This window comes from Prionailurus bengalensis, chromosome C2, assembly GCF_016509475.1.
Source record: "Prionailurus bengalensis isolate Pbe53 chromosome C2, Fcat_Pben_1.1_paternal_pri, whole genome shotgun sequence".
Taxonomy (NCBI): Eukaryota; Metazoa; Chordata; class Mammalia; order Carnivora; family Felidae; genus Prionailurus; species Prionailurus bengalensis.
The window spans coordinates 96,643,546-96,670,949 of NC_057350.1; the positions used below are offsets into that span (position 1 = coordinate 96,643,546).

At 37.4% G+C, this 27,404-nt stretch overlaps 1 protein-coding gene across 1 annotated transcript; it reads right to left on the reverse strand.

Moving 5' to 3' along the window:
- Positions 1-2,607: 2,607 nt before the first annotated feature.
- On the reverse strand, positions 2,608-27,019 carry SEC62 (SEC62 homolog, preprotein translocation factor). Its single transcript, XM_043594936.1, has 8 exons — positions 26,902-27,019; positions 18,529-18,637; positions 17,492-17,597; positions 12,176-12,380; positions 11,830-11,922; positions 8,846-8,906; positions 8,125-8,244; positions 2,608-4,028 (listed from the first exon to the last, which is right to left on the reverse strand). Exons 1-8 carry the CDS (start codon positions 26,935-26,937, stop codon positions 3,556-3,558), a joined length of 1,203 nt encoding a protein of 400 aa, XP_043450871.1. The 5' UTR covers positions 26,938-27,019; the 3' UTR covers positions 2,608-3,555.
- Positions 27,020-27,404: the final 385 nt, after the last annotated feature.

The window sequence follows — 27,404 nt, forward strand, 5'->3', positions numbered from 1 at the left end:
TGGATGCTTAACCACTGAGCCAGCCAGGTGCCCCTATGTTTGTAATTTTTAATTCATGGCTGTGCCTAATAAAATTCTGGCACACAGTAAGTACTCAATGTTACTGAATGATTAAACAGAGAATTGCCATGCCACTGAAACAGAGTAAAAGCAAACTATCGACTACCAATAATTAGGAACTATTTACTTTCAGACAGTGGACATTTAAAATGTTATGGAGGGGTGCCTGGCTGACTAAGTCAGTGGAGCAGAGTTGATCTCAGGGTTGTGAGTTGGAGCCCCATGCTGGGTGTAGAGATTACTTAAAAATATTTTCTAAAATGTTATGGAAATATGGGAGCATGATGATCTATTCTGTAGATCAGGCAGATGGATGTCATAGCTTTATAACATAGTAAGTACAATTGAGCATCCTCATTCATGGATCCCGTGTTTGCCTACTCTTTAAAACTTCCCTGGTGCTCTTGGGGTCACCTCTAGAGTGAAAATTTTGACTTGCTCAATGCATATGTTCCTACTTGGGGTTGAGCAAGGTGTTTCACCTCCCATACTGTAGATGAATATCCTTTGCTCCAGTTAGTGCCATTTTTTTTTTTTTTTGCATTTTTGTGCTTTCATTGGTGATTTCCGTTTAAAATGCCCCCCCAGATGTAGTGCTGAAGTGCTAATTTTTCCGAATAGGTGCAAGAAGGCTGTGATATGCCTCATGCAGAAAATAACATGTTAGGTGAGCTTCGGTGAAGCATGAAGTTACAGGGCTGTTGACAATGACTTCAATGTTAGTAAATCAACAAAACACAAAGACACCTGAAACAAGCTTCTGTATTGACTAGTTGATAAAAATGTGACCAGAGGCTTGCAGAACAATAGGCCTGTATTTTCCCTAGGAGCAATGGTTCAGTATTCTGTATTAGTTCTATATTAGTGGTGACTATAGAATCTAACTGCCATGAAGAACAACAATCAACTGTACTTGCAGCTTTCCAGTTCCTAATAAAGATTCAAAAAAGAAAATTCAAGTCACAAAAGACATTTTTCTATAGTTGGCAGCTAATTGGTACTTACAATGTAAAACCAAAAAGGGGAGAAACATTAAAACCCATCACCACTGCATAATTTCGATGTGATACATTAAAATTTATTAGTTTCCGAATAGTATTTGACTAATTCCAAATTATTTCAATTAGAGTTGTCTAGGCCATATAGTCGGAAAACTGAAGAAATTAGTGGGAGGGAAAAGGGAAAACAATCTAATACATTGACTTTAAGAAGAATTACATATGCTTTATTCCTATTATCTGGACTCAGCTGGTTAATTCAGTCCTTAGGCCAATTTATACCTACTCCACAATAAATCATACATTATCCAAAAGCTTCATGCTTCTACTTACAGTAGCATAGCAAACTTGGAAGTTCCTTGTAAAAAAGAAATCACCATTCCATTGACTAATGTGGACAATTCCTCCATGCTCTGGCATAAGAATATTTAATATTAGCCAACAAGACAGCCAGCGATGCTTTTGAGGCACAGAATAGTGGCAGCCTTTTGATTTTTAGTTGCTTTAGGTATACAACCTCGAATAGTAGAGACACTGACCTGAAATTTCTAACCCACTTTCTATCGTTAAGGATGTTATTTCCCCCAGGGACCACCAGGTATTTATAAAAATTTGTACTAACATTCTGTAAGAATCCACAAACATCAATAAGAAGCTGACTTTCTTGTCATGCTCCAAATGTCTTTAAGACTAGACATAGTACATATATTATAAAGAGCTTTAGGATAAATATTGAGTGCCTGGGTCTTAACACAGTAGTAAAAGTTAGGTCATTTTTTATTTCTGAAAAACACTTTTGGTACCATTATCATACCCCAAAATAGGGATTAGTGTTACTGGTGATTAAGAAGCTCGAAGCTGTAATTATGCATATCCTTCCTGTGAAAATAAGCAGTAGCAGCGTTCTGAAAATGTGAGGGGAAAACACCCAGGCACTTAAATCAATGAACATTTGCCGGGAGGAAACTTATTAAAATGACTGTAGCCTTGACAGAGTTGCATTAACATCAACAGCTGTATTTCTGTCCACTTACAAGGAATACTATAAAGAAGCAGTCAAGCCATGTTTAATAAAATGTGTCAGTATGCAGAAAATGCCTTTTTTCACAATTAGAAAAATTTAACATCTTTAGTCAAACACTAGATGGGAAACAGCCTAAAGAAAAAAAAACCTACCCACAACACCTATTTGAACTACAAAGCAAAATGCTCTGTGACTGAAGGAAAATAATTTAATATTCATCATCATTTTAGAAGTGTCTAAATCCAAGGAATGATATTATGCTCATAGGTAAACACCAGATTTTTCTGAAAGATTTGTAACTAAGGTAATGCAAGGCATAAAATCAAACTGCAAAACTAGTTCAAAGCACTTAAGAGTCCAATGGTTCTCTTATGTTTTCTTTTAGGTTCTTTATTTTAAATGGATTATTTTAGAACAGTAAATTATCTTTCATAGAGGTGCCTCCTGGTCTGGTAATACAGTACCTCCTTTCTGAATGTATCGATTTAAGATAAATCAAAATGAACATTAAGGCATACAAACAGCTACTTTAAGTCTGCTCTTATTTATTAAGGATCTTTTTAACTCATTCAAATACATGGAATGTTGGCACAAAACTGAAGCTGCTGTAGAAAGAGCACAGATGTTCTGTGGGTTATTGAAACTTCCATTTCTCTAAAAACATACCCTTACATGGTCTTAATTTTACAAATTTAAGTGTTGAGAAAAATGTCTAAATAATAAGTAACAATTAAAATAAAATGTTTATTTGTAAATTATGTACAGAATACATTTTACTTTACGACAAGGAAATGGGAAGAGCCATCACCTTCCAACCAGTGCTGTTTGCTTTCTCTGTTGAAGATGACTATCTTTCTCTGAGTCAGATGTACAAATCAGTTTGGATTTCCTAAGTTGGAAAAGGAGAATTTGTAGCTAAACTAAAAGTGTTACTGCACCATTACTAGTTGGCTTGTTTCCACAAAATGCTTTTGAACCCTGCTAACTCAGAATCCCAGAAATTCCCTGGTATACTTTTATAATCAACCAAAGCTTAACTATCAAGAACAAGGAGTTTAAGCATTTCATTTTAAAGAAACTGTGAAATGGCTACATAACTATGCGTAATCTGAAATGTTGGTGTTTCTCTTTTATCCCTTTTGGTTATTTTGATTAATCTAACAGTAAAAAGCCATACAACTATCAAAAATGCCATTAATCTAAATATCATTGTGGAAAATGCATCTTTGATAACTATCAAAACAAGTAAGACCTACTTATTGTAAAATTATCAAATAGATACAACTTATAAATGGCTTTAGACTGTACCAATAATAGTATTCTATGAAATGAAGGACTGAATATAATTGCTTGGATGTCAAATACATTTCAGCAAATGGATTTAAAGAATGCTACAAATGTCATGTGTACATTAGGACAATCAGCCAACATAGAAAATCCAACCTCTTGCACTTTAGTCCCAAATTAGTCAGATTATGATTTTTCATGGGAAGATTTAGTTGTTTCTCCATCATTGTCTTCTTCTTCCTCTTCTTCACAATCCCCATCATCTGTTTGCTGCTCCAGTTCCTCTTTTGTGATCATTTCAAAATCATTCCCATTTCCACTACTGTGCTGGGATCGGTCATCTTCCCTCCTGTCACTATCTGTGTCCGAATGCCGTTCTCCACCCGAGCCTTCTGTTCCAGGATTCCCTGGTCCTACTTTTCCCTCTTCATCTTCCTTTTTCTCACTGTCTGACTTTTCCTCACTGTCGGACTTCTGCTGCTTTTTGGTTTCAGATTTCTCATCTTTCTTTAAGTCTGCTTTTGGTCCTTTATATTCATGTGTGTACAGAGGCCTGAAGGAGTCAATGAAGCCCACGTCAGCAGTCAGATTTGGCAAGAACCAAAAGTGGTGCCTTCCTCCAGTTATGAGCCAGATGATGAGAAATAGAATGCAACGAGCTATAGGAGAAAAATGGCTCTAATTGAGTAATTCAAGCATTGACTCGGACAGCAAGGAATATTAATAAAACACTAAAGAAACATTCAGAGTTTATTATTTGCACATTACATGTACCTTACATACAAATAATGAAATCCTAACTAATCTAGCAGCAACCACAGTATTCCAGGCACAGAACATTCTGCTCCGATGCTGAGGGCACACCTGACTACGTCGTATATCAATAAGCACAGCCATCAGTTAGATCTTTCAGTATGCATGAGACTCTAATGTAAGAAAAAGGGAACAGAGTAGTAAGGGATGAAGGATATCTTAAGAAGCCTTTAAAAGGGAAAAAGCAAGGCTGCACCCTGACTTTCCTAGTAGCCACTTTTGCCTTTGTGAGGCAATTACTCTGTAGAAAAATATTAAAAATTATACTCTTTATGACCATAATAGTAGACATATAAAATAATCCTGCATAGGTTGTTATATACATGTGCATATATTACTACTGCTGATTTTTTTTTTTTTTTAATTTATTTTTGGGACAGAGAGAGACAGAGCATGAACGGGGGAGGGGCAGAGAGAGAGAGGGAGACACAGAATCAGAAACAGGCTCCAGGCTCCGAGCCATCAGCCCAGAGCCTGACGCGGGGCTCGAACTCACGGACCGCGAGATCGTGACCTGGCTGAAGTCGGACGCTTAACCGACTGCGCCACCCAGGCGCCCCACTACTGCTGATTTTAAAAGAAATAAAAATACATTTCCAAAGGGCCCTAAATATATCATGGATCCAAGACATGTGCATACTCTGCCTAAATGGTGAGTCTTCTAAGTAAAATTACACACTTCTGAACAATAAAAGAACATTTTTCTAGCTACAATTTTGTTAATTAACTATGTCACTTCTGCTTATTTAAGGATGATTCCTCTCCTAATATTAGGAAACAAAGCAAAGATTGCTTAAACAAATAGCACTTGAGGTTACTCTCAAAACTCAAACTGAAAACTGTGGTTAGATAATGGAAGAATTTGAGAATTTTAAAGTTTAGAGCAATAAGTTATCACAAACACAAACCCTAGTATTTCATATAGTTTTCTCTTCATCTACCAGTTATACAGAGCTATGTGATTTTCCTGTTTTGTTTTGTTACATATCAGGTCTGCAAAAAGCTCAGCCATTTGTGCCTCCTCCATTATTCTGCTTTGAGTAAATAAAAGGAAATAGTTATAGCTGCCTTGACTTTTAGGAAGCAGTAATTTCTATTTTCACAAAGAACATAAATATTCTGAAAGACTGTACACATTAATGTCTTTTGTGGTACAAACAGAAATGGCAAATATGTTTGCAATTATGATTTATTAATAAATTCCACTGATAAAAAGAAATGTCTTTTAAGGAGGCTGCACATTTTTTCTCCAAATAAAATTATGATACTATTATAGACTTTGTAGGGCTGTAAGACCAGTGGTCCATAATATGAAATTTTGGCTCAAATCCAACGAAAAGCAATATGGAAATGGCACAAATGAAACTTAAATTCTCCACATATATAAACTGGGCATAGCAGAATCCTAACAGGTTTTACAGTTCTTCCTCCATGGGGCATTAGAGTACCAGGGGCAAAAGTGAAAGAATCATGGGAAAACCATTGTGATATGTACTGTCATACCATCCTTATACTAAACGGGACACATTTAGAAAACCGCCAAAGGTCTTATACATATTCAGAGTAGCACCAAACAGAATTTTGACTAACATATAATACTTCATAGGATAATATAAAATAAATATCCAGTTTATAACTCAGCTACAGATCAAAACTATTTGAAAGTATATTTGGAACTCTAGTGCCTAAGAGAAGAAACAAAATGCTGGGTTTGTTTTCTGCTTTAATTTACAAGATTATTTAATCTATAATGCATACCTAAATCCATAGGATATTTAAAATGAAAGATGATAGAAAACACTACTGAAAAAATGATATTTTAAAGAGCAAAAAGAAAGCTTCTAAATTTTCAGGGATTTGAGAGCCAGAAGGTACTAATTTAAATTTATAGCTTCTCCTTCTTTTTTTTTTCTAATTTTTTAAAAACATTTATTTATTATTGAGAGACAGGACGTGAGCGGGGGAGGGGCAGAGAGAGGTGGGGGGGGACACAGAATCTGAAGCAGGCTCCAGGCTCCGAGCTGTTAGCAAAGAGCCTGACGCGGGGCCCGAACCCACAAACCGCAAAATCATGACCTGAGCTGAAGTCTGACGCTTAACCAACTGAGCCACCCAGGTGCCCTAATATAGCTTCTCATTCTTGATGCAGGTAGTATACTACCACTAGTTAGCTGCTTCACAATCTTAGACATAATTTCTTGGCCCACAAATGCACTGTGTTACATGCAGAACCATCAGGGTATTTTCTGAAGGTGACTAAGCTAGAAGAGGGAAAATATGAAAGGTGGGTGAAGAAAGCTTCACACAGTCAGAGATCACAGAGAAAAAAGAGAAGCCCATAAACATGATAAACTGAATGAAAATACTACATAAGCTACAGGGTGCAGTTAGTGGCACTAACTCAGGACACCCTGATGTCCAGGGTGAAGGGTCACGCAGAGGCAAATTGCTAGGACTATAGGAGTAATGCTTTATAACACAGCAATCTATTATGTATCACAGAACCTCAGAATAACATTTGCTCAGTTCAGATAATCTTGGTCAAAGTATGTCCTCTAACAACAGATATTAGGTCAATAATGTGATTTTTTAAATTTTGTATAGGAAGTACTCTCTTATGCCTTGGTGGAAAGGTGGATTTGTCAGTTAGGGAAAATAATCAGAACTTAGTACCATATACCAATATAAAATCTAGGTGGATCAAGGAATAATATACTGTATGTAAGTTTAAATATCAATACACAGCTTTAGATAAGCTGAGAAAAACTTCCACTTCTTTCTCAAAGTAAAAAAGTTAACTTAAATCTGCCTACCCTTTATGGAAATATCTTCAAAGACTAGGATTTTAAGTAAAATAATGTGTTTTTTTTCCCATGGTAAGCAATACACTCATTGTAAAAAATACAGACAAGTATAAAGAACAACATTAAAATTATTCACAACTACCACCACTCTTCATATTTAAGTGCATTTTCTTTCAGTCAGATCTTCCCTGGCACTGAGTGATTCCATTTCTTTTCTTTTTTTTTAAGTTTATCTATTTATTTTCAGAGAGGAGAGGAAGAATCCCAAGCAGGATCCGTGCTGTCAGTATGGAGCCTGATGCAGGGCTTGATCTCCAGAACCGTGAGATCATGACCTGAGCCGAAATCAAGAGTTGGACACTTAACTGACCCATCCAGGAGCCCCGAGTATCTCCATTCCAAAAAAAACAAACAAACAAAACAAACAAACAAACAAAACTTCCTAATCAAACAGGCAAAAAACTGTTCCATTATCTTAATTTTACTGTTTGACTACTAGTGATAAGAATTTTTCAGCTATTTGTTAATCATTTGTTTTCAATTTCCTCATTTGAAGTAGATTATTTTTATATTGTTTTGTCTTTAGCCATAAAGACCCCATTCATCCAGGCGTGTAAAAAAAAACATTACTTATGTCTCCTTGTTTGATTTTTAAAAACCATTTATAACACGTTAATGCATCTAGAATTTATTTTGGTACACAGGTGCAAAATTTTTCCCCAAAATGGCATTTACTGAATTGAATATATATTTATTAAGCTTATACAATTTAAGTATTTAATACAAGTTTCATTTGCCTTAGGTCAAAATACAAAAATGTCTTACTAAAAGGATTATGTCTCATAAATCATCAACCATCGTAAAAATATTAGTCTCTGTGATAGCTAAACTTTAAGCCATATCTACATGCAGATGAAGACACATTAAATACTTTCTTCACAACAGACCAAATCTAATCAGGTACATATTCTACCTCAAGCCTGAGTCAGTTTTGGGATATGACCCAAAAAGTAGGTCCATATACTCCTTGATTTGCCTACATTAGTGTTGCAATTAAGCTTTACTTGAAGCTCCAGATTATAGCCCAAATTGCTTGGTATATTCCTTACTGAGGTCAAATTTACTTAATGCTACTTACCAACAGCAAGAAGAAGAATGCTGGCTACAAAGCAGCCTGCCCCCACACTGAGGTAATAAACACCTACTCTCATTTCTGCTGGCCAAAGCGGGAAGAGGGTGGCTGCTATCACTGCAATTACTAGAACAAGAAATGACAAAGTTACATAGAGAACTTTTAGATTAAAACTTAAATGCCTTGGTTGCAATAACAGTCATCATATTCCTAGGGGGAAAAACTGAAATATAAACATATTAAGACATATAAAATTGCCATTTTTATAGATAGAAAATGGTAAATTTTATCAGCCATTTCACATAGCTCAACCTAACATTTTAACTATTACTTTTGGAGGCTAGAATTTTTCTAGTATAAATTACATATAGTTAGAAAAAAGTGTTGTTTAAAAATGTGACATTGTCAGCTCCTTAAATGATCGACTGCTGCTGCTTTCAAGCAATGTCCTACTGTCTGACTGTATCTGTCTACTAACTAGAGGAGCCGAAAGAAACAACCTCCAAACACTAAACCAAAAAATGATTCCACTCTGAAGATTCTGAGTCTGGGGTGAAGCTCTGGCACCTACAGACTGAAAAGCTCAGCAGGTATTCTGATGGTTTTTCAGTAGTTAGGGAAACACCTCTTTTACACCTCTTTTAAAATAACTATTTTATGTTAAATATTTTTCTCTATGGCTTTTGCATTTTTATTTTCCTTTCTAAATTTTAGAGATTGTACTTACCAAGAATTAATCCCATGACAAATGTTTTAAAGTGAACCGGGTCATATATCCACACAAATACCTAGAAGAATCAAGAAACCCCAGTGCTTAAGGTTACATTAGAAAGTTAAGCTTAATTCTGTGTTGTCTATAACAGTCACTTCCAACTTCTTCACATATAAGAACTAAGTTTCTAAGAAAACAAATTCCAAAGACCCTTCTTTCAGGAATAGTGTTTCTTTGGGTATTTATTCAGTTAGAAAAAAAAATGTTTTAAACTATAAATTCCTTAAGGCACTTAAGTAAATTTCCATGTATTTGCATGCATTTAACAATTTGTTCATGTGTGCAAACCACTGCTTATTTTCACCCAAAGAGCAGCAACTGTGTAACTTTTTGTTCCTAATGTAATGGTGCACACTGGTATAAGGAGAAGCAGTCTGGGCTAAGAGCACAGTTAAGATAGATTCAGCCAGGCCCTATTATAGATCCAGCAGCCATCAACTCTACCTTATTCCCTCTCACTGATGAAACACAAAGAATCATTAATGAAGATCCATGCTTAGTGAACATAAAGATTCCATGACTAACTGCAATAATTTCATTGCCTCCTCCCTTGTGGAGAGTCTATGGCCCATAAGCTGAGAACCACTGCTTTAAAGCTTGATTTGCTTTACACAAGAGAAGTTTACTTCATTCAGAACAATCAGAACTCTGCTCCAATCACCATCTAAAATTCCTACTTTTATCTCTTAGTTTCTATAAATATCACTACTCTTCCATTTCCTGATTCTATTTTGACCAGAACTCTATTGTCTTTGATTTCATTCTATTTCTAACACTGGGGGTTCCATTTCTCTTTTTTAAAAAATTAATTTTTTTTTTTTAATTTTAGAGAGAGAGCGAGAGAGAGAGCATACACGTGAGCAGGGGAGAGGGGCAGAGGAAGAAAGAGAATCACAAGCAGGCTCCACATAAAGCGAGGAGCTCGTTCTCATGACTGCAAGATCACATGACCCAAGCCACACAGAATCTGAAGCAGGCTCCAGGCTCTGAGCTGTCAGCACAGAGCCCAAGGTAGGGCTTGAACTTATGAACCACTAGATCATGACCTGAGCCGAAGTCGAATGCTTAGCTGAGCCATCTAGGCGCCCACCATTCTTTTTTAACTGCACATTTCCCCTAGAAATCAGACCCATAGACATCACACCTGCCAGTTAGCGTTCTAAAAATCCAGTTTTTAAAGACATCTCCCACTTTTAAAATTTGAAAGCATGTTGCCTTCTATAGAACAAAATATAGTATTTTCAGGAATGCAAGCACTCCTGCTTTTGCTCAGGCTGCGTCCTTCACCTAATAGATCTGTACATTCCTTCAGTGTACCTGGTAATCTGCCAATCATCCTTCAAAACTTAGTTCAAGTGTTCAAGGTCTCCAGACCCTCCTTATCCTGTCTTAAATTTACTATTCTTTTTTTATTTAAAAAAAAAAAATTTTTTTTTAACGTTTATTTATTTTTGAGACAGAGAGAGAGCATGAACGGGGGAGGGTCAGTGAGAGAGGGAGACACAGAATCCGAAACGGGCTCCAGGCTCTGAGCTGTCAGCACACAGCCCGACGTGGGGCTCGAACTCAAGGACCGCGAGATCGTGACCTGAGCCAAAGTCGGATGCTTAACCAACTGAGCCACCCAGGTGCCCCTTAAATTTACTATTCTTAACTGATGTTCTCTTACCCTAACAGTCACCAACCTATGATACAGTAATATGTTTAAAAGCTTGTATCTTTGCTAGACTACAAGCACTTCCAAGAAGAGAATTTATCTTATTTATCATGCTTTTCCAAGCACCTAGAATGTCCTTGCATATAGCTAATGTTTGATGTTTAACTGAAGGTGTTCGAACTTTCACATTAGGGCAGAACTGTGATCTTCTCTTCTAGTAGTTCTTAACCAAGGGTTCACATCAGAATTGTCCTGGGACACGTCAGACAAATTACACACACGTGCCACCCTTATATTGCATACTACAGATTCTCCTGCAAGTATGTCTAGAATGAGCCAAGAGCACATATTTTCTTTCCCAGAATTTCAAACTCATAGCTCCAGGAACCACTACTTTATATATACTACTTTTGTACTAGATACAACAAAAAGAAATATGCCTTGAAATTCACAAGAATTCAATGGCCAGTATATAACTAATGTTTTTGTATTGGTTAAATGACTAAATTAAGTAGTCTTCATGGAAGGCTACCATCACACAAATCTTCCATTACAAAAGAAATAAATACAATTTCCTTGAGTAAAGCACTAAGTAACATTGAAAATCTTAGGCCTCTAAAGTAGTGTATAGTCAGTGTATAGTCTGAATATAAAAGACAGAAAACTATTGGTGCCCTCCATTAACCATTCTACTCTTTTTTCTTTGATAGTAAGGAAATCCTGCATTTTAGCTAGGCAAATGACCACCAGTACAAAAAGCACATTTTTAACACTTTACTGCAGGTAGGCATGACCATGTGACGAGGTTCTGGCCATGGTAATCCAGGCAGAAATGCAACTGCTAGCCTCCTGGAAGATGTCCTTAAAGAGGAGGCATGTTCCTCATTCTCCTTTCTTCCTTTGGATGCAGATATAAGGCTAGCTGTCATTTTGGACCATAAGGTAACCTTTACTAATTGCCCCACACAGCTGCACCATAGAGCTGCCATAGCTGTACTACTAAATTTCAGATTTAACTGATGAGAAACAAGCATCTATTCTGTTTTCAGCCACTGTTATTTCAGGTTTCCTATTACTCACAGACAGCTGAACCTAATTCTGGCTAATATTCTATACATTTTTTGTAACTCTAATTCAGAGAAATTATTGATTTTTTTTAAAAAGTAGTGTCTATGTGGTTAGATTTACCAAAATTACTTGTTTTCTTAGTAAAGTCATCACAGATAACTCTAAAAACTCCTATGGAAAACTGGATTTCTATTTATAAAGTAGATATGCTCACCTCATTTCCATCCAAAAAAACTTGATCATCATGTGGCTCAAGTTTGAATTTTTTCTTAGTTTCCTTCTTTTTAGGAGTTCCTGGAGTTTCTTCCTATTAAAACACAAGTTAAGCAGAACGAAAAAAAAAAAAACACAAAAAGCAAAAACAATAAGACATTCATTCATAGTCAAAAAAAGTTTCACTATTTGAGACACAGAAATAAAAATTCTCAACCATGGTATTTGTAAGAACCCTAATATATTTATCTTAAATGGTTGCTGCACAGCATTTCAAAAATGCTCATATGCCACTGATCATGTGCAAATAATAATTTTTATTTTTACTTAAATTTAGCTAAAATCACCTTTTTGGATTCTTCCTTTTCACCATCTTTTTTTTTTTCTTTTTCCTTTTTTGTCTTTTCATCCTTTAGATTTTCTTTCCTGCTCTTTTTATCTTCTTCTTTTCCACTTTCGGCTTTTCCTTTCTCTTTTTCTTTTTTTATGTCTTTATCATACTTCATTTTCATTACTTTTAGTGCCCGGTGAAAAAACTGCTTCTTTAAAAGCCTATGGGAAAAATGGCATGAAATTACACTCCTTATCAATTATATAGATATAGACTGAAAAGAAAAAACACTAACCCCTCTGCCCCCACCCCCCCAAAATGAGCAAATATACACCGGCAACTCACGAAAGAAATTACAACTAGTAAATCCATGGAAAAATAGTCAACCCACCTCTAATCAAAACATGTAGTGCCAATTTGATTACATAAGTTTTTCACCTAATTTTTATTTTTCAACCATATAATTCAGATATAACAGATTACAAGTTTGGAATTATCCTTATGAAACTTTTCTCTGAATTAAGAGTAAATCAAGATGCTTCTTTATTTAATGTTAAATTTCAAATTCAAGAGCAGATAGAAGGGGAAAATAAATAAAACAGTTTAAGAAATGTTAGCAGATTAAAAATGTGCCCATGATTTGAATGATCTAAATCGTGCTTGCAGCAGTCTTCCTTGATGTTATTTTTTTCTCTCACGATTCAGCCTGCCACTATTATGAAATATCTTCAATTAAGTAATGAATAACTAAATATGCTAAGGTGATATTCCTGGACTCTGAAAACAACCAAAGCAGTAACAAACTGAAAATTGTACAATATACTGGCAAAACACCAAGTATTCCTTGTTTCACTAATTTCTCTCAGTGCATTGTTCTTTACTCAGTAATTATTTTTTTTAAACATTCCTACCCGAGGGCTTTTGCTCTGTATGCCCTTCTTTGCCTGGAATGCTCTTCCCTCAAACAAGAATGTCCTTTTGGTTCACTCCCTCACTTCCTTCAAATGTTACCTTCTCAACTAGCCCTATCCTGTTTAAAATTATAAACCCATCCCCCATCCTCTCTCCTGTTTCCTGTTATCCTAGCCATTGCATTCATCTTCTAACTTAATATATAATTTATGTCTGTTTGCTCCCTTTACTAGTATAAACTATTTAAGATATCTTTGCTTTATTCATTTCTTCATCTGATGAGCTTAGAAGACCCTAAATTAAGTCAATCTAAGTGGTAGTTCTTTTCTAGCCTCACAATCCTACTCAAGAAACTGAGTTGCCCTCACTTTTGTTACCTAAAATCCATCCTTTCAAATCTTATGTTTCAGTTTCAGAGTTCCTGATTTGCTTCTTCATTCCTTCCTTGATAATGTACAACTACCAAACACAACATACAAACTAAGTCTCAAATCCACCATCTGTGCCTGTTGACTGCCCACCTTTCTACCTCCACTACCTCCACTAATGCCTGCTCCAGCACATCATACCACTTCTTAACTAAGCGCTTTCTTCCTGTCCAGTGACCACTTATTTCTGGTCATTATGTTGTGCCCTCTGAGGCCTCTGTTTTGAACTGCCTGGCTGGCCTTTATTCTGCTGCCCAACTGGGGTCCACTCCATGAACATTTCCACAAAACTAATTTCTAGGTCTTCTCATTTGGCCTTCTACTTGTTCAGATCTACATAGCATAAAACTCTGCAACTGTCTGAAATGTCCCACAGACTGTACCATTAGTATCTGCCACCCATGTGCAGTTGATCCTTGAACAACACAGGTTTGAACTACGCAGGTCCATTTATACATGGATTATTTTTTAATAAATACAGTATGCCCTATAAGTGTATTTTCTCTTCCCTATGATTTCCTTAATAACATTTTCTTTTCTTTAGTTTACTTTATAATACAGCATATAACACATATACAACATACATGTTAATCAACTGTTTATGTTCTCGGTAAGACTACCAGTCAATGAAAGCTGTTAGTAGTTAAGTTTGGAGGGGAGTTAAAAACATGGATTTTTGACTGTGTGAGGTTGACACCCCTTAACCCTCAGGTTGTTCAAGGGTCAAATGCAGACTATTAAACAATAAAACTGGTGTCGAACAAGTCATATTCAGGTACATGAGCTCAAATACCACCTCTACCACTTAACTATGTGGGTTTGGGTGCATTATTTAATTTTAGTAAAATTTCTATCTCACAATCACATGTAGATTGTTTATAGCATGGTGCCTGGAATATATGTACTCAAAGTAAGCAAACTTTGCTATAGCAAAACCTTGAATTTCATTTAATAGTTACAGAATATACATACACATACTTTGGTTTCATATTATTACATTATAGCATCAATCTATTCACTAGTAAGTAAAATTATTGACATATTCCTTGACAGGTCTTTAGGGAATGCCTACTTTAACTCACTCTATGACTGGAAAAGTGAGATGACATTTACTATTGTAACAAAACCAGTGCCTTCATTTATTTAACATATCATATAGTACAAATCACTCACACAAAGCTCTCTTACATTTCCACAGAACTACTTCCTTCTTCCAGTATGTTCTGCTCCCTTTGCCAGGATTGACTGTCCTTTCTCCCATTGTTTGCTGGGTAATCACCTATTTATGTTTCAAATTTTGATTAAACCTTTTCTCTGTGAAGCCACTCTTGACGTTTTCTCATCCCTGTCCTCCTTACAGAACACAATGCATTGTAATTAGTCATGAGTCTTCTCTAAAAGGCTAGAATATGTACTTTGGAGGTGGGGACCAAGTCACAGTCATCTTTGTATTCTTGGGGCCTGGAATACAACAGATATTTTATAACTGCTGAATACACAAATGGGATTGTTAAAAGTAACTTATGCAAAGTCATTAAATTGTATTTTTTCCTCACCTCTTACTTTTTTTTCAGGTTTAACAAACATTTATTGAAGCCAGACATGTTTAAGACTTTCACCCATGTAGCAATGGTAACATTTTATTAAATGCCCACACTGTGCTAATTGCTATGGAGTTACACTAAAGCAGAAAATAGTCCTATAACTGCCTTCAGATATGGCTGGCAGGAAATTTTAAAAACTGATTCATATATAACAATTCTAAAACAGCTAAGGGGTATAATGTATGAACTAACTTTATAAATGCTATAGAACCTTAGATACAAAGATTAATGTGGGCTGGAGGACCTGTGGAATAGCACATGGCAGAGACAGACCTGGAAGGATATTTATATTGAGAGGCAGGCAGGATTGACAAAAAACCATTTGGGGAAAATGGCAGGTTATGATCAATGAAAGACCAGAAAAGAATGAGTGTGGTATATGAATGAGAGTGAGAAAGACATTACTGGAGTAGTGGGTTGGAGATGCAAAGTCACATGTAGAGTTAGATTCATACTCAAAGCAGGCCATTATGAGGCACAGAGCACATTAGAAAGGGTTGCTCTGTGTATCATCCTACATCTTCCTGTTTTGTTTTTCTTCAGACTCCCTCAAGTCTACTGATCAACTTCATAAAATGAGACTAGACAAATATCTCTGTGGTTTTATTTGTAGTCAGGATGGAACCCACGAGGGCTGGCCATGGCTTATCAGAAGTGGCTCTGAAACATTTAGGTAGTTATGCTTCTCTATTTCCATGTAGAAAGGACACAAACAACCTGGCATGAATGGGAATAACATCTACAACGAAAAGTGAGTATATCTCTAGGTCTTTAAGGCTCTTCATATAACAAGGGATCAAGGCTCCTAAAAGGACAAGAGATGTGGATTAATACTTGCTGCTCTCTCTGGGCTCACAGATTGAATATTCAAATAGTATTGACAGATGAACCCTTCATCTTAATTTGCTTCATTAAATGCATCATCATTTTGTTGGAGGAGGCAGTATATCATGGTGGTTAGGAGCATGGACTATGGAGCCAGAGTGTTGGATTTAGAATTCTGGCTCTACTACTTTTGAGTAAATTACGTAGCTTCTCTGTTTTTTCATGTATAGTATCTTAATTTTCACACCATATGTAAAACAAAAATCTATTTTTGAGGCAGGCAGAGAAATTTGCACTTTGGAGCTCTACAGAAATGGCTGTAAAGAAAAATACCAGGTACATCACTGTTAGCTCATTCCTGCCCCAACAGTGAAATTTTCATTGTTTCTGAAAGGTCCAACAGTGACTCTACTTTTTGGCAACTAAGAATTTTAAGAAATATTTGATAGTTCTTTAACATCACAGTTTTATTTTTTGTTATTTCGTTTTGTTTTAGAGAGAGAGAGAGAGAGAGAGAGAGAGAGAGTCAGTGAGCTGGGGAAAGGAGCAGAGGTAGAGAGGTTGATACTCAGTGTGGAGCGCAATGTGGGGCTCAATCCCATGACCCTGGGATCATGACCTGAGCTGAAATCAAGAATCGGATACTCAACTGACTGAGCCACGCAGGCACCCCTAACTTCAGTTTTAAAACCAGGTTGGGAAACAGTGGTTTTTAGAGGGGTGTCATGTGACTGATACTTTAAATGCCATTAAACAACATATTAGCAAATACTATGTGTATCTCCCTACCAAACATAAAATAATCTAAAATGTAAGATTCCTACCAATTATAAACTTCAGTGATAAAAACAAAATTTGGTTTATTAACATCTTAATAAATATGCCTAATTATTTTAGTAAGTAAGCCAAGAGAAAAAACTGAAAGAAAAATCAATATATTTATTTTCAGAGGAAAGTGGTTTTTGTATACCACTCACCATCAGAAGTTTTTCCCAAAGGAGAAGTACCTATTATGAAAAACATGGATATGTTACTGAACTATCTATGCTTCACCATGGAATCAAGAAAAGGCAGATGCTGTTGTTGCCTTGATTTTACAAGGAATACATTAGCAATCACCAACAAAATAAGGAAGGGTACCTGACTGACTAACCCCATACAGGCACAAAAACAAACAACCCAGATATAGCAGGTCTATTAGGAATCCCTGCCAAAGTTTTGGGAAAGACTTCCTAGCCATTTGCGTAGAAAAGAAAGACTTTTTTTGATTACTTTTAACACTGGTATAGGATTTATATTGCTGACCTTTCAGCTCGGTCAGCCTGGCAAATGTATAATTGTAATATAATACAAATTAAAATTATGAAAATATCATAGTCTAATACCAAATAAATGCATTTCCAAAGGTACTGAAAAAAATCCAGGTTGCATGAAAAAGCTCTGTTTGAGCTATGTTCTAGTATCACTACATTTAATGATAAAAATGGGGAAGGAGCTTTAGGACTATGGCAAGTATTTTGAAATCACTACTTATGTTATCCATCACTAAGAAATAAACACTACCTGTTGCAGTAGTCAACCACAGACTCCCTTGTTGTAAATAAAGCTTCCTCTCCTTTCTTGGCCTTTGCCCACTTTGAATCCAAAAGGCAATCCACTGCTTTTGAAGCTAAAGAAAAAATTTATCATTTTAAATTATGTATACATGGGAATTTATGTCTAAGTAATAATTTATAAGATATTCTGGCATCAGAAAAACCAAATTCAAAGGAAATTAATTCGGACATGATCATGATAGATAAACAATTCCTCAAAACTTAAATTTGTGAAACACAGCAATAAGGGTCTTTTTAAAGTAATGTTGGGAAATAACTGACATTCAAAAATATGAACTAAGACCAGATATATTATGTGGAAATGTTCTAGACAAAAACATTTAAAATCAATATAAGTATCATTCTTATCACATAATCACAATTAAATGTAGAATAAACAAACCAAAAATCTTCCCCTGACAGTAATAGAAATTCTGTTATCAAGTTTACCGTGACCCACTGAGAAATAAGCTCTGTGAACAATCTACTGCTATCACAAGAAGAAACTAAATATAGTAGGTCTGATGAGACTAGCATTTATTTTACTTTCATATTATTTTTTTTCAACCACTATTTATAAGCTACAGGGCCATATTATAGATGACATTAGCTTATAATGAGGTCCTTTGGATTATGTGAAGAACCAAAGCTCCTACATTGGTTCCATCAAACTTGTTTCCCATTGAATTCTATTTCAGAGTTTTACAAAAAGATTATCTTCAAGTACTTTTACTATCGGAACAAACTGTAGTATTATCACTGAAAATAAATCCCATTAAAAAAAATTTCAACTAGTGTTATTACAAAGCACTTTCTTTTGTCTTTTTACTATTGACATTTGCAATCAAAAAAGGCAAGAACAGGATAATCAACTGCCATATGTCCATCACCCAGCTGCATCTTTGTATAATACTTGGAAAGCACTTTTAAAATGTCTACATATCTCAAATTTAGGTATCTTCATAAAATATGTACACTAATAGAATTTTACTGATATAATCCTACCAATAAAATAATCAACTCGGTGCCCCATCATATTGGTGGACTTTGTTGGACAGTTGAATCGAAGATACTTGGCTACAGCCTTCTCTTCTTTAGATGGTTCACCAACTTCCTGCAAAATAAGAATATTTAGTGTAATCATTTACTTCACAAATTCATGTGTTGAATTTACATATGTGTTCTACAAATCTTATAAAGTGGAGTATAAGCCTTTCTTTCAAGTCTTCTCTGGAGGAGACCTGATAATATACACAAAAGACAGAATAGAGATTTAAAAAATTACATGTTTTTCAAATACTTGTTGATAGGGCCAAAACCTGCCTCTTCACCTCAGCTAAGGCATTTCTTTTGAGTTGTTTTTCCAGTATGGTAACTACTTTGTACTAGCTCACCTCACTCTTGCCCGGTCTTTTTTTATAAGCCACAAAGCAGTAATTTAAAAGATTAAGAGGTTGCCGGTAGTGAGTGCCCAAATGTCAAAGTAAGTAGAAACAGGTGCCATAAGTAAATGTTAAATTTAACAAAGCTATGTACCCTGAACAATGGACAACAAACTACAGGAGGAATTCCCAAATTAACCAGAGAGATCTGTCCCAGTGTGAGAGCCATAAGAATACTATTTCAGATACTAAAGAGGTGTATTCTCTTCCCTTTCAATTACTCGTGTTCGTATTCTCCCCACCTATATACTGAAGAAAATGAAGGCAATCTACATTCGTATACATCTGATACACTTTTAGAAGTTGCTGTAGTGCTATAAGGTACAAAAACAAAAGTACTGTCTTTAATTACATATGTAAGCATGATACAGAGAGCACTCAAGCAATATTCTCAGCAATGTATAATCTAAATGTGAGTAATTTCGGGAAGGTCTGTTTCTTAAATGAAGTGCCAAATATTCGTAAAGAACTATCTGCCAAGAATCTAGATGCTGAAAACAATTAATGCTAAAGACAGTTATGTTTTAGATAAGACATTCTAATAACACAAAATAGAAAAAATAATCCAAGTTATCAGTCTTTATGTCAGTTTTCCCACAAATTTCAGTTAAGTCTGAATTCAGTTATGTTTGATGAAAACGAGGAACAATGAACAAACCAAAGTACCAGCTTCAATTTTATCCTGAAAAGGAGTAACTTGTTGGATGAAGTGAAAGCCTGTACTTTGGTTGTTAAATCACCTGGCAGCTACTTCTCATATTTCTTACTCTGCATTTTCCAAATCCTCTTCTCCCAGTTGCCCAATTAACAGTGTATGATTCTTATACTTTACTAGTACCCCATCTGTGGGTTATGTGTGGCAATAAAAATTAAAAGTTCAAACTATTCAATCCAAATGAAGACTACAGTAAAAACCAAATATTTGCATGAATAAAAAACCTTTAGTTTTATATAGAAAAATATGTATCATACAAAAGTAGAATCTTGAAAACACTGCATTTCAAAATTAACACTATTAACAAAAATTAATTCACAAAAGTTAACACTCCCAGTTCACTAAAACCACAAGGTTCATAATGATTTGAACCACAAAGTATACTTTCTGACACACTAAAAGGTGAAAAAATCTACATTTCAATTTGTGTGTGTGTTTAATATTTATTTTGAGATCGTGCACAAGCAGGGAAAGGTCAGAGAGAGAGGGAGAGAGATAATTCCAAGCAGGTTTGGTGCTATCAATGCAAAGCCCTACACTGGGCTCCATCTCATGAACTGTGAGATCATGACTTGAGCTAAAATCAAGAGTTGGACGCTTAACCAACTAAGCCACCCAGGCACCCCTATATTTCAATTTTTGAAATCACACTAACATATATTAACATGTTAGTATCATATGTTAAATGATAGTATTAAATTCTGGTTGAATAATACAATGCATTTCTAAGAGGCTCATCTATTAGTAAATAATATCCTATATATTTGTGTATTCCAAAAAGTAATATTACAAATAGTTGAAAATAATGAACTACTACTAATTGGCTTATGGAAACCAATTCTATTTTATTATCACACCCACCTATGCTCAATTTTTTTCTCATTTGATACATCTGTTGTCAATGTAAAGTTTTATGTAATTAACTGATAAGTTATTACTGTATATGCTTGATTAAAAATAACCATGGGAAATAAAGTCTAGATAAACATAAATTGTTCAAATACATACTTACTGAGTGTATACCCTAGAATACCTTTAGGCGCTTCAGTTAATACCAATATTTGTAAAGCATGATACCTATCTTTTGTTATAATTATACAAAATAGCAATTGTTATTTTCCGAAATCATATCATACATATTTCTCAAGCACATCGACTTTAGGCGTTACAAGTCTATACTCATAGTAGCACCCAATCAAACCATTTACTAAACACAGGTATAAATGTACTCATCTACTGATTGTTGACAGAGGCATCACATGTAAAATCTGATATGAGGATACACAAGAAATGGAAAAGTCTATTTATTCTATTATTATACAGTAGGGAATCTGATACTACATGAATCCATAACACTTTTAAACCTCACTTTAACAACTAACTTCAAAGTTCACCAAACTCTTCTAACAACATCAAGACAGACCCAAGTAATCTACTTTTATTCCTTTTCCCTCCTTGGTAAATTAAAGATATTACTAAGCAACAATGAACAGAAGAGACCCAGAAAATATGGACTTGGATAATCTTTCCCAAGTAGATACAGTTACTTGTCCAGTTACTTTTTTATTAAAAAGTATCAATAACTTCCCTTGAAGTAATTCCCTAGAAATGTAGTGAATTCTATCAAGATATTGGTGTAACACAACTGATAACCTTCCTTGCTCCTTCTTCAAGTTCAAATCTTAATAGGTTTCCAATGTGTTTTGTGAAATATTATGAAATGTTCATTATACCACATATAAGTTATCATATTGTAGAATGCCTTTAAGAGAAAAGTATAGAATTTGTTCCATCTGCTGGGGCTTTGAAGCCAGATAGAAAGATTCTGGCTTTGAAGCCTGAAGAAGCCAGAAAGAAGACTACCAAGAGAACATGACCATGGGAAGCTGGTTAGAGAGATCCTGCCATGGAGTCTTCACTCTCACTGCTGCCCTGCTAAAGCCTAAAGAGTATAAAACAGTCTAGGGGCGCCTGGGTGGCGCAGTCCGTTAAGCGACCGACTTCAGCCAGGTCACGATCTCGCGGTCCAGGAGTTCGAGCCCCGCGTCAGGCTCTGGGCTGATGGCTCAGAGCCTGGAGCCTGTTTCCGATTCTGTGTCTCCCTCTCTCTCTGCCCCTCCCCCGTTCATGCTCTGTCTCTCTCTGTCCCAAAAATAAATAAACATTGAAAAAAAAAAATTAAAAAAAAAAAAAGAGTATAAAACAGTCTTATTCTCTTCCTGTTTACGCATTAGACTATAATACTTCCCCTCTTTGTCCTCTTTTGATGTGAACAAATCTTCAGAATATTTTCATAACTTTTCTAGAAACCTTCTAACAAAAAGGTGAAGGCCTTTTGGGAATAGCATCAACCACTAATAAAGAGAAGCCAGGGGTGCCTGGGTGGCTCAGTCAGTTAAGTGTCCGATTCTTGGTTTCGGCTCAGGTCATGATCTCACGGTTTGTGGGATTGAGCTCCCCACTGACAGCATGGAGCCTGCTTGGGAGTCTCTCTCTCTCCCTCTCTCTCTCAAAATAAATAAAAAAACATTTAAAAAGTCTTAAGAGAGAGAGAGAGAGAGAGAGAGAGAGAGAGAGAGAGAGAGAGAGAGAGAGAAGCCAGCTCATCAACCCTTAAATGAAGAGAACTTTATAGCTCAATGAATGAGCTCAAATGTCTTAGAAAGCAAAGAGCCAATAAGGTTTTTGAGGCTAGACTGCCATCTTTGCACCCAAATACCAAATACCAAGATGCTGGCTGCTGCAACTCACAACCCAAAATTATATAAGTTGGTTAGAACACTCTTTTTAAATTACTTAAATACTATTTTTACTTTAGAATAGATCAACATGCAAATACTGTAATGAAATAGGGGTTATCATTTTTAGCTATATTTTATTTTAGCCAGTAGTTACAAGAATTTTTTTGAGAAAGAACATTAGATCAAGAGTCAGTAAGCCAGTCTTTGGGGTGCCTGTGTGGCTCAGTCAGTTAAGCATCTAACTCTTGGTTTCAGCTCAGGTCATGATCTCATAGTTTTGTGGGTTTGAGCCCTGTGTTGGGCTCTGCACTAACAGCGTGGAACCTGCTTAGGATTCTCTCTCTCCCGCCCCCCTCTCTTTGCCCCTCCCCTGCTCGTGCTGTCCCTCTCTCAAAAATAAATAAACTTAAAAAACAAAAAAAAAAAGGCCAGTCTTCTATCTTACAGAATTAAAAAAAAATTTTTTTTTAACGTTTATTTAGAGACAGAGAGAGACACAGCATGAAAGGGGGAGGGTCAGAGAGAGAGGGAAACAGAATCGGAAGCAGGCTCCGAGCCATCAGCCCAGAGCCCGATGCGGGGCTCGAACTTGCGGACCGCTAGATCGTGACCTGAGCTGAAGTCAGACGCTTAACTGACTGAGCCAACCAGGCGTCCCTGTTACAGAATTTTTTTAATTGCTACATTCATTAGAAATAAGTTTGGTTGATCTGTCAAGTGAAGTAAGGAAAAAAGAAAAAGGTTAGTTAACAAATTATAAATTCGTATCTTCATGCAAGCAGTGTAAAATATTTGTGAAATGCAAATAGATTAACAGAGTAAAACCTGAAAGCTGGAGGGGGACTTAGGTAAATTATTTGCTTAAAGTCACACAGCATGTTACTAATAAAGCTTCACAAGAGTCTCTGTATCTTGACTATGACAGTGCCCTTCTGTGTTTGACTCCTATTGCAAGCCCTCCAGTAAGCCTCTGGGTGAGTTTTCGGACTCAGGACTGGCTTCATGGGTTCTGTCTTATTTTCTTCAGAAGGTCTCAGAGAGTCAGATTATATAGTCACAAACTTTCTCTTTCCTTCCCTTTTCTGAAATTAAGCATACAGGCCCATGACATGTCAGGGTTTTACTGCTAGGAAGACAGATGGGTACAATAAAATTAACTGAGATGCAGATTACCAAAGTTCTAAGAATTAGTAGTAAGCCATTTAAATGTCCCCACACTCAACCGAATACACATCAACAGAATACTAAATGGGAGGTTTCTCTCTTTAGCAGGGACAAGTCATGTTAAATCTTTATGTTATATTATTTAATATAAGGACTTCAGGGTTAAAGTATTTCCGAATTTTTTTTTTTTTTTAAACCACTGGGGAGGTATAAAGAACACTCAACTGGGAACTAGAAGACTTGGTCTAAATCTGGTTTTACTACCTTGATGACTGACTCTGGGTCAAGTCACATAACCTCACTGAACCTTAGTTTATCCATAAAATGATGGTGATATATTAGATCAGTAAGTTTTATACTAGTAATACTTTTAGATGTAGGTCCCAAAAATAGTTTAAGGACGATGAGTATGGGATAATGGTAGGGGGTACCAGGTTATAGGGCTTTACCATCTTGCTTTTCCCATAAGAACGGCATTTGTGCAAAAGGATTCCAAACAGATTCTACTATCTGAAAATCCTTCTCAACTCTAAACTTTCATGATACCAGGATTCCAAACCAGTAAGCACTTTGCTAACCAGTATGCACATACTGTATATTTTTTAAAACTTGCATAATTCATTTCTTAAATCTTAAAATTATTTATTTTCAAATGGTTCATTAATTTGGATTGAGATCACTCTCATTTGAGAATCTCAATCATTAAAATCTCCTAACATTAATAAACATGTAGCTCACTTCCAGTTTTCAGTGATCAGTAAAGTGAATCCAAGAAGAAAGTGTGACAAAATAGTCCCCTTCTTTCCAACTTTGATGGGATATCAGAATCTGAAATTATGTAACACTAGAAAAAGCAAATGAATTAGCTACTTTTCCAAACTCTGATATTATACCCAATCATTTCCTCCAATGTAAAATTACAATTCAAGGTCACTTGAATTTATTAAACATAAGAATCTTTTCTAAATATGAAACATCAAGTAACAAACAGGAAACTCAGTTGATATTACAGACTTTTTTTGCCCAAAAGTCTTAGAAAAGAATCTTTTCTGTGACTTAAACTCTGAACTGTGACATCACACTTGATCTTTTTGTCCAAAGTGAGGCCAATATTACAGTTTCTGATTTGGGGGGTGGCGTGGGGGGGGACCCAAGGACATTGCAAGATATTGTACACTTGTATTAGTTTGTTAACGCTGCACAGCAGTACTCCAAATAGCACTCCCAAGATCTCTACAACATTCTAGCACAGCTACGTGTAAACCTCCAGGATGGGAATAATAAATGTTAATATGCTTTTATCTAGGAATACGCCAAACTGATGTTTAACAATCGGATCCTCACATATATATCTAATCCCCAAATTCACAGCAGTGGATAAATAGCTATACTTTACGGAATTCACAAGGTGATGGTTTATTCACTGAATGGACAGCTGTTAATCTTTCTTCAGGACGTCAGAGTGCTTCACAGAAACCAAAACAGCCAACCCAAACCTTTCATCCTTTTGGAGGAGGGGAAAGGAAGGAGTTACAGGCCAAACACTCCTAGGAACGTCTATAATCTTCAATAGCAAATCACTGACTCACCTATTTTCGCAACAACCCTACAACCTCTCCTTTTTTCGAGGTACGTATCCTTTCTTACAATTTGTAAGTCGAGGTGAAAAGTTAAGTAACTTGCCCAAAGTTACACAACCAGTAACCAGTGAAACGAGGGTGCAAACACAACACTCTGGCTCCAGCTTGAGGTCCCTGACACAACCAACCACCACCACACAGCGTCTCCATCTACCTTACTCTTTAAGACAGGATCGAAACGGGGGGGGGGGGGGGGGGGAAGCCGCTGTTCAAATGAGTATAGGGTTCACCTTCACAACGTTAAAGCTGAAACTGGGCAAATATGTGTGTTAAAGGGCATAAAATGCACTCTGTGTGCGAGTTTACGCACGGCGAGTACACATTTGACTGGCAACTTCAATACAAACTCTAATGCAAGTACCACAACACCAAATCCTGCCACTGGGAATAGGGTCATTAGAAACTTCTTCCATAATCCCCTTAAACCCTGCTTTGATGACCTGTTGGAACCTGGGGGAACTCGTCTCTTTCTGATTCTCTTCTGCGCTCTGCTCCCAAGACTTTCTTACTTCTGCCCAATCCCACAATTCCAAATCTGCTGACCGCTGGCATCTTTTTTCCCCCCCTAGCGCTTCCTGGTCTTCAGGAGAATTTTAACGTGCATGGCTCAAATCACCTCTGGTGTAGTCCAATTAAGCGATACATTTTTTTTTTTTTTTTAATGGAGGAACGAAACATTACACAGAAAAAAGTCCTTCTAGGCAATGAAATACCAAGACACAGAAAGTCAACGATGAGTGTCACAATTTGTGATTGGCATCGTTAACAACTCACAACATCTTATCCATTTATGATGCCGTCGGAAGGTTTCCAGGCAGATAAGCCTGGGAGGCAACGACTAACAGAAATCGTCCCGAGTCTAAGACGTTCCGTGTGTTTAATCCTCTCGGCAAAAAGCTAGAACAACAGGGGGAAAACGGCAGGGAAGATGGGCACAGATGACAGGCATGCGGAATGAGGGAGGCATGTTATGTGGGTTACGGGGCCGGCACACTGGCATGTGAGAGGTTTCTGGGCGCGACCAGGTCGTCGCAGTAGCAGCGACGCTGTGTTTATTTACACCGTGTCGCCTGGAAGAAAGCCGCAAAGCTTCAACTGGCCTGTTCCTAACACTGAGAAAGGAGGATATACGCAACTGAACATCTGGATTGCCAGACCGTCGCCCGGGCCGCCGGGGCAGCTGACCAAACCGAGGTTACTCCCTCACCTACGTTCCTCCCATTTGCGCACAAAGAACCGAATGCTTTAGGTCAGCCCTCCGCCTCCTCCTACCCTAATTGCCATGGCCTTAATTTCGGGATAACTAAGGCGAGAGGATGAGGTAGAAAAAAGGGAGGGGAGGAGCCCGGGGAGGTCGGCGTCTGAGCTCGCGAGGAGGCCTGGGCCGGAGCAGTCACAGGAATCCTAGGCAGGCGGACGCGCCTCCGCCGCCGATTCCGAGCGCGGCGCCTCTTACCTTCCGCCGCTGCCCCACCACCTCCGCCTCGGTCTTTGCCGTCGCCAACACCGCCCCCCCTCAGGCCCCTCACAACGACGCAGCCCGCGCCCGGAGGCCTGGCGGAGGAGCCCCCACCCCGTCTTGCCCTCGGTTTCGCTCGCCTTTCCGGGGGCTTCCCTCGCTTCTTCTGCTCCCGTGCGCCCTGAAGCCCCCCTACCCCGGGGCCCGCCTTTACTACCTGGATCCGCTTCTTGTGTCGCCTGCGTTCCGCCATGTTGGCCGCTCCGCCCGGTTCCCTCTGACGTGGAGCGAGGAGGGGCGGGGGGGGGGGGGGTGGAAACCTCGCGAGAGCGGGCCGTGGGCCCGTTATGTAATGTGGCGGCTGGCGGCTAGCGTCCGGCGCCGGGCGCCCTGGGAGGGAGAGGGCCCGGGAGAGGCTGGGACCCGGGCCGGCCGGGCTTTGTTGACGCCTTCTCGCTCCTCCTCACTCCGCTTCTTTTGTTGCGGGAGCTGGAAATCTCTGGGACCAGAAGGAAATGGAGAAGTGGTTCAGAGAACAGAAGGGCTGGAAAGAGTCCTTGGTTCTCAATCCTGACTGAGCATCTGAATCACCTGGGAACTACTAAAATACAGATTCCCGGGCCCCACCCCACTCAGGGTCAGTACGTTTGGGGTGGAGTCTTTCACAGAGAGATAGTATCACTAAGATCCACGGAATTCAGACGTCTCTGTGGCTATTCC

What these genes read in the sequence shown, in the direction of transcription:
- SEC62 (XM_043594936.1), bottom strand. Translation starts at nt 26,937, where the DNA reads ATGGCGGAACGCAGGCGACACAAGAAGCGGATCCAG. An exon ending in GACACAAGAAGCGGATCCAG is followed by an intron (nt 18,638 to 26,901) that starts GTAGTAAAGGCG and finishes CTTATTTTGCAG; the next exon opens with GAAGTTGGTGAACCATCTAA. An exon ending in GTGGTTGACTACTGCAACAG is followed by an intron (nt 12,381 to 17,491) that starts GTAGTGTTTATT and finishes TTTTTCCCATAG; the next exon opens with GCTTTTAAAGAAGCAGTTTT.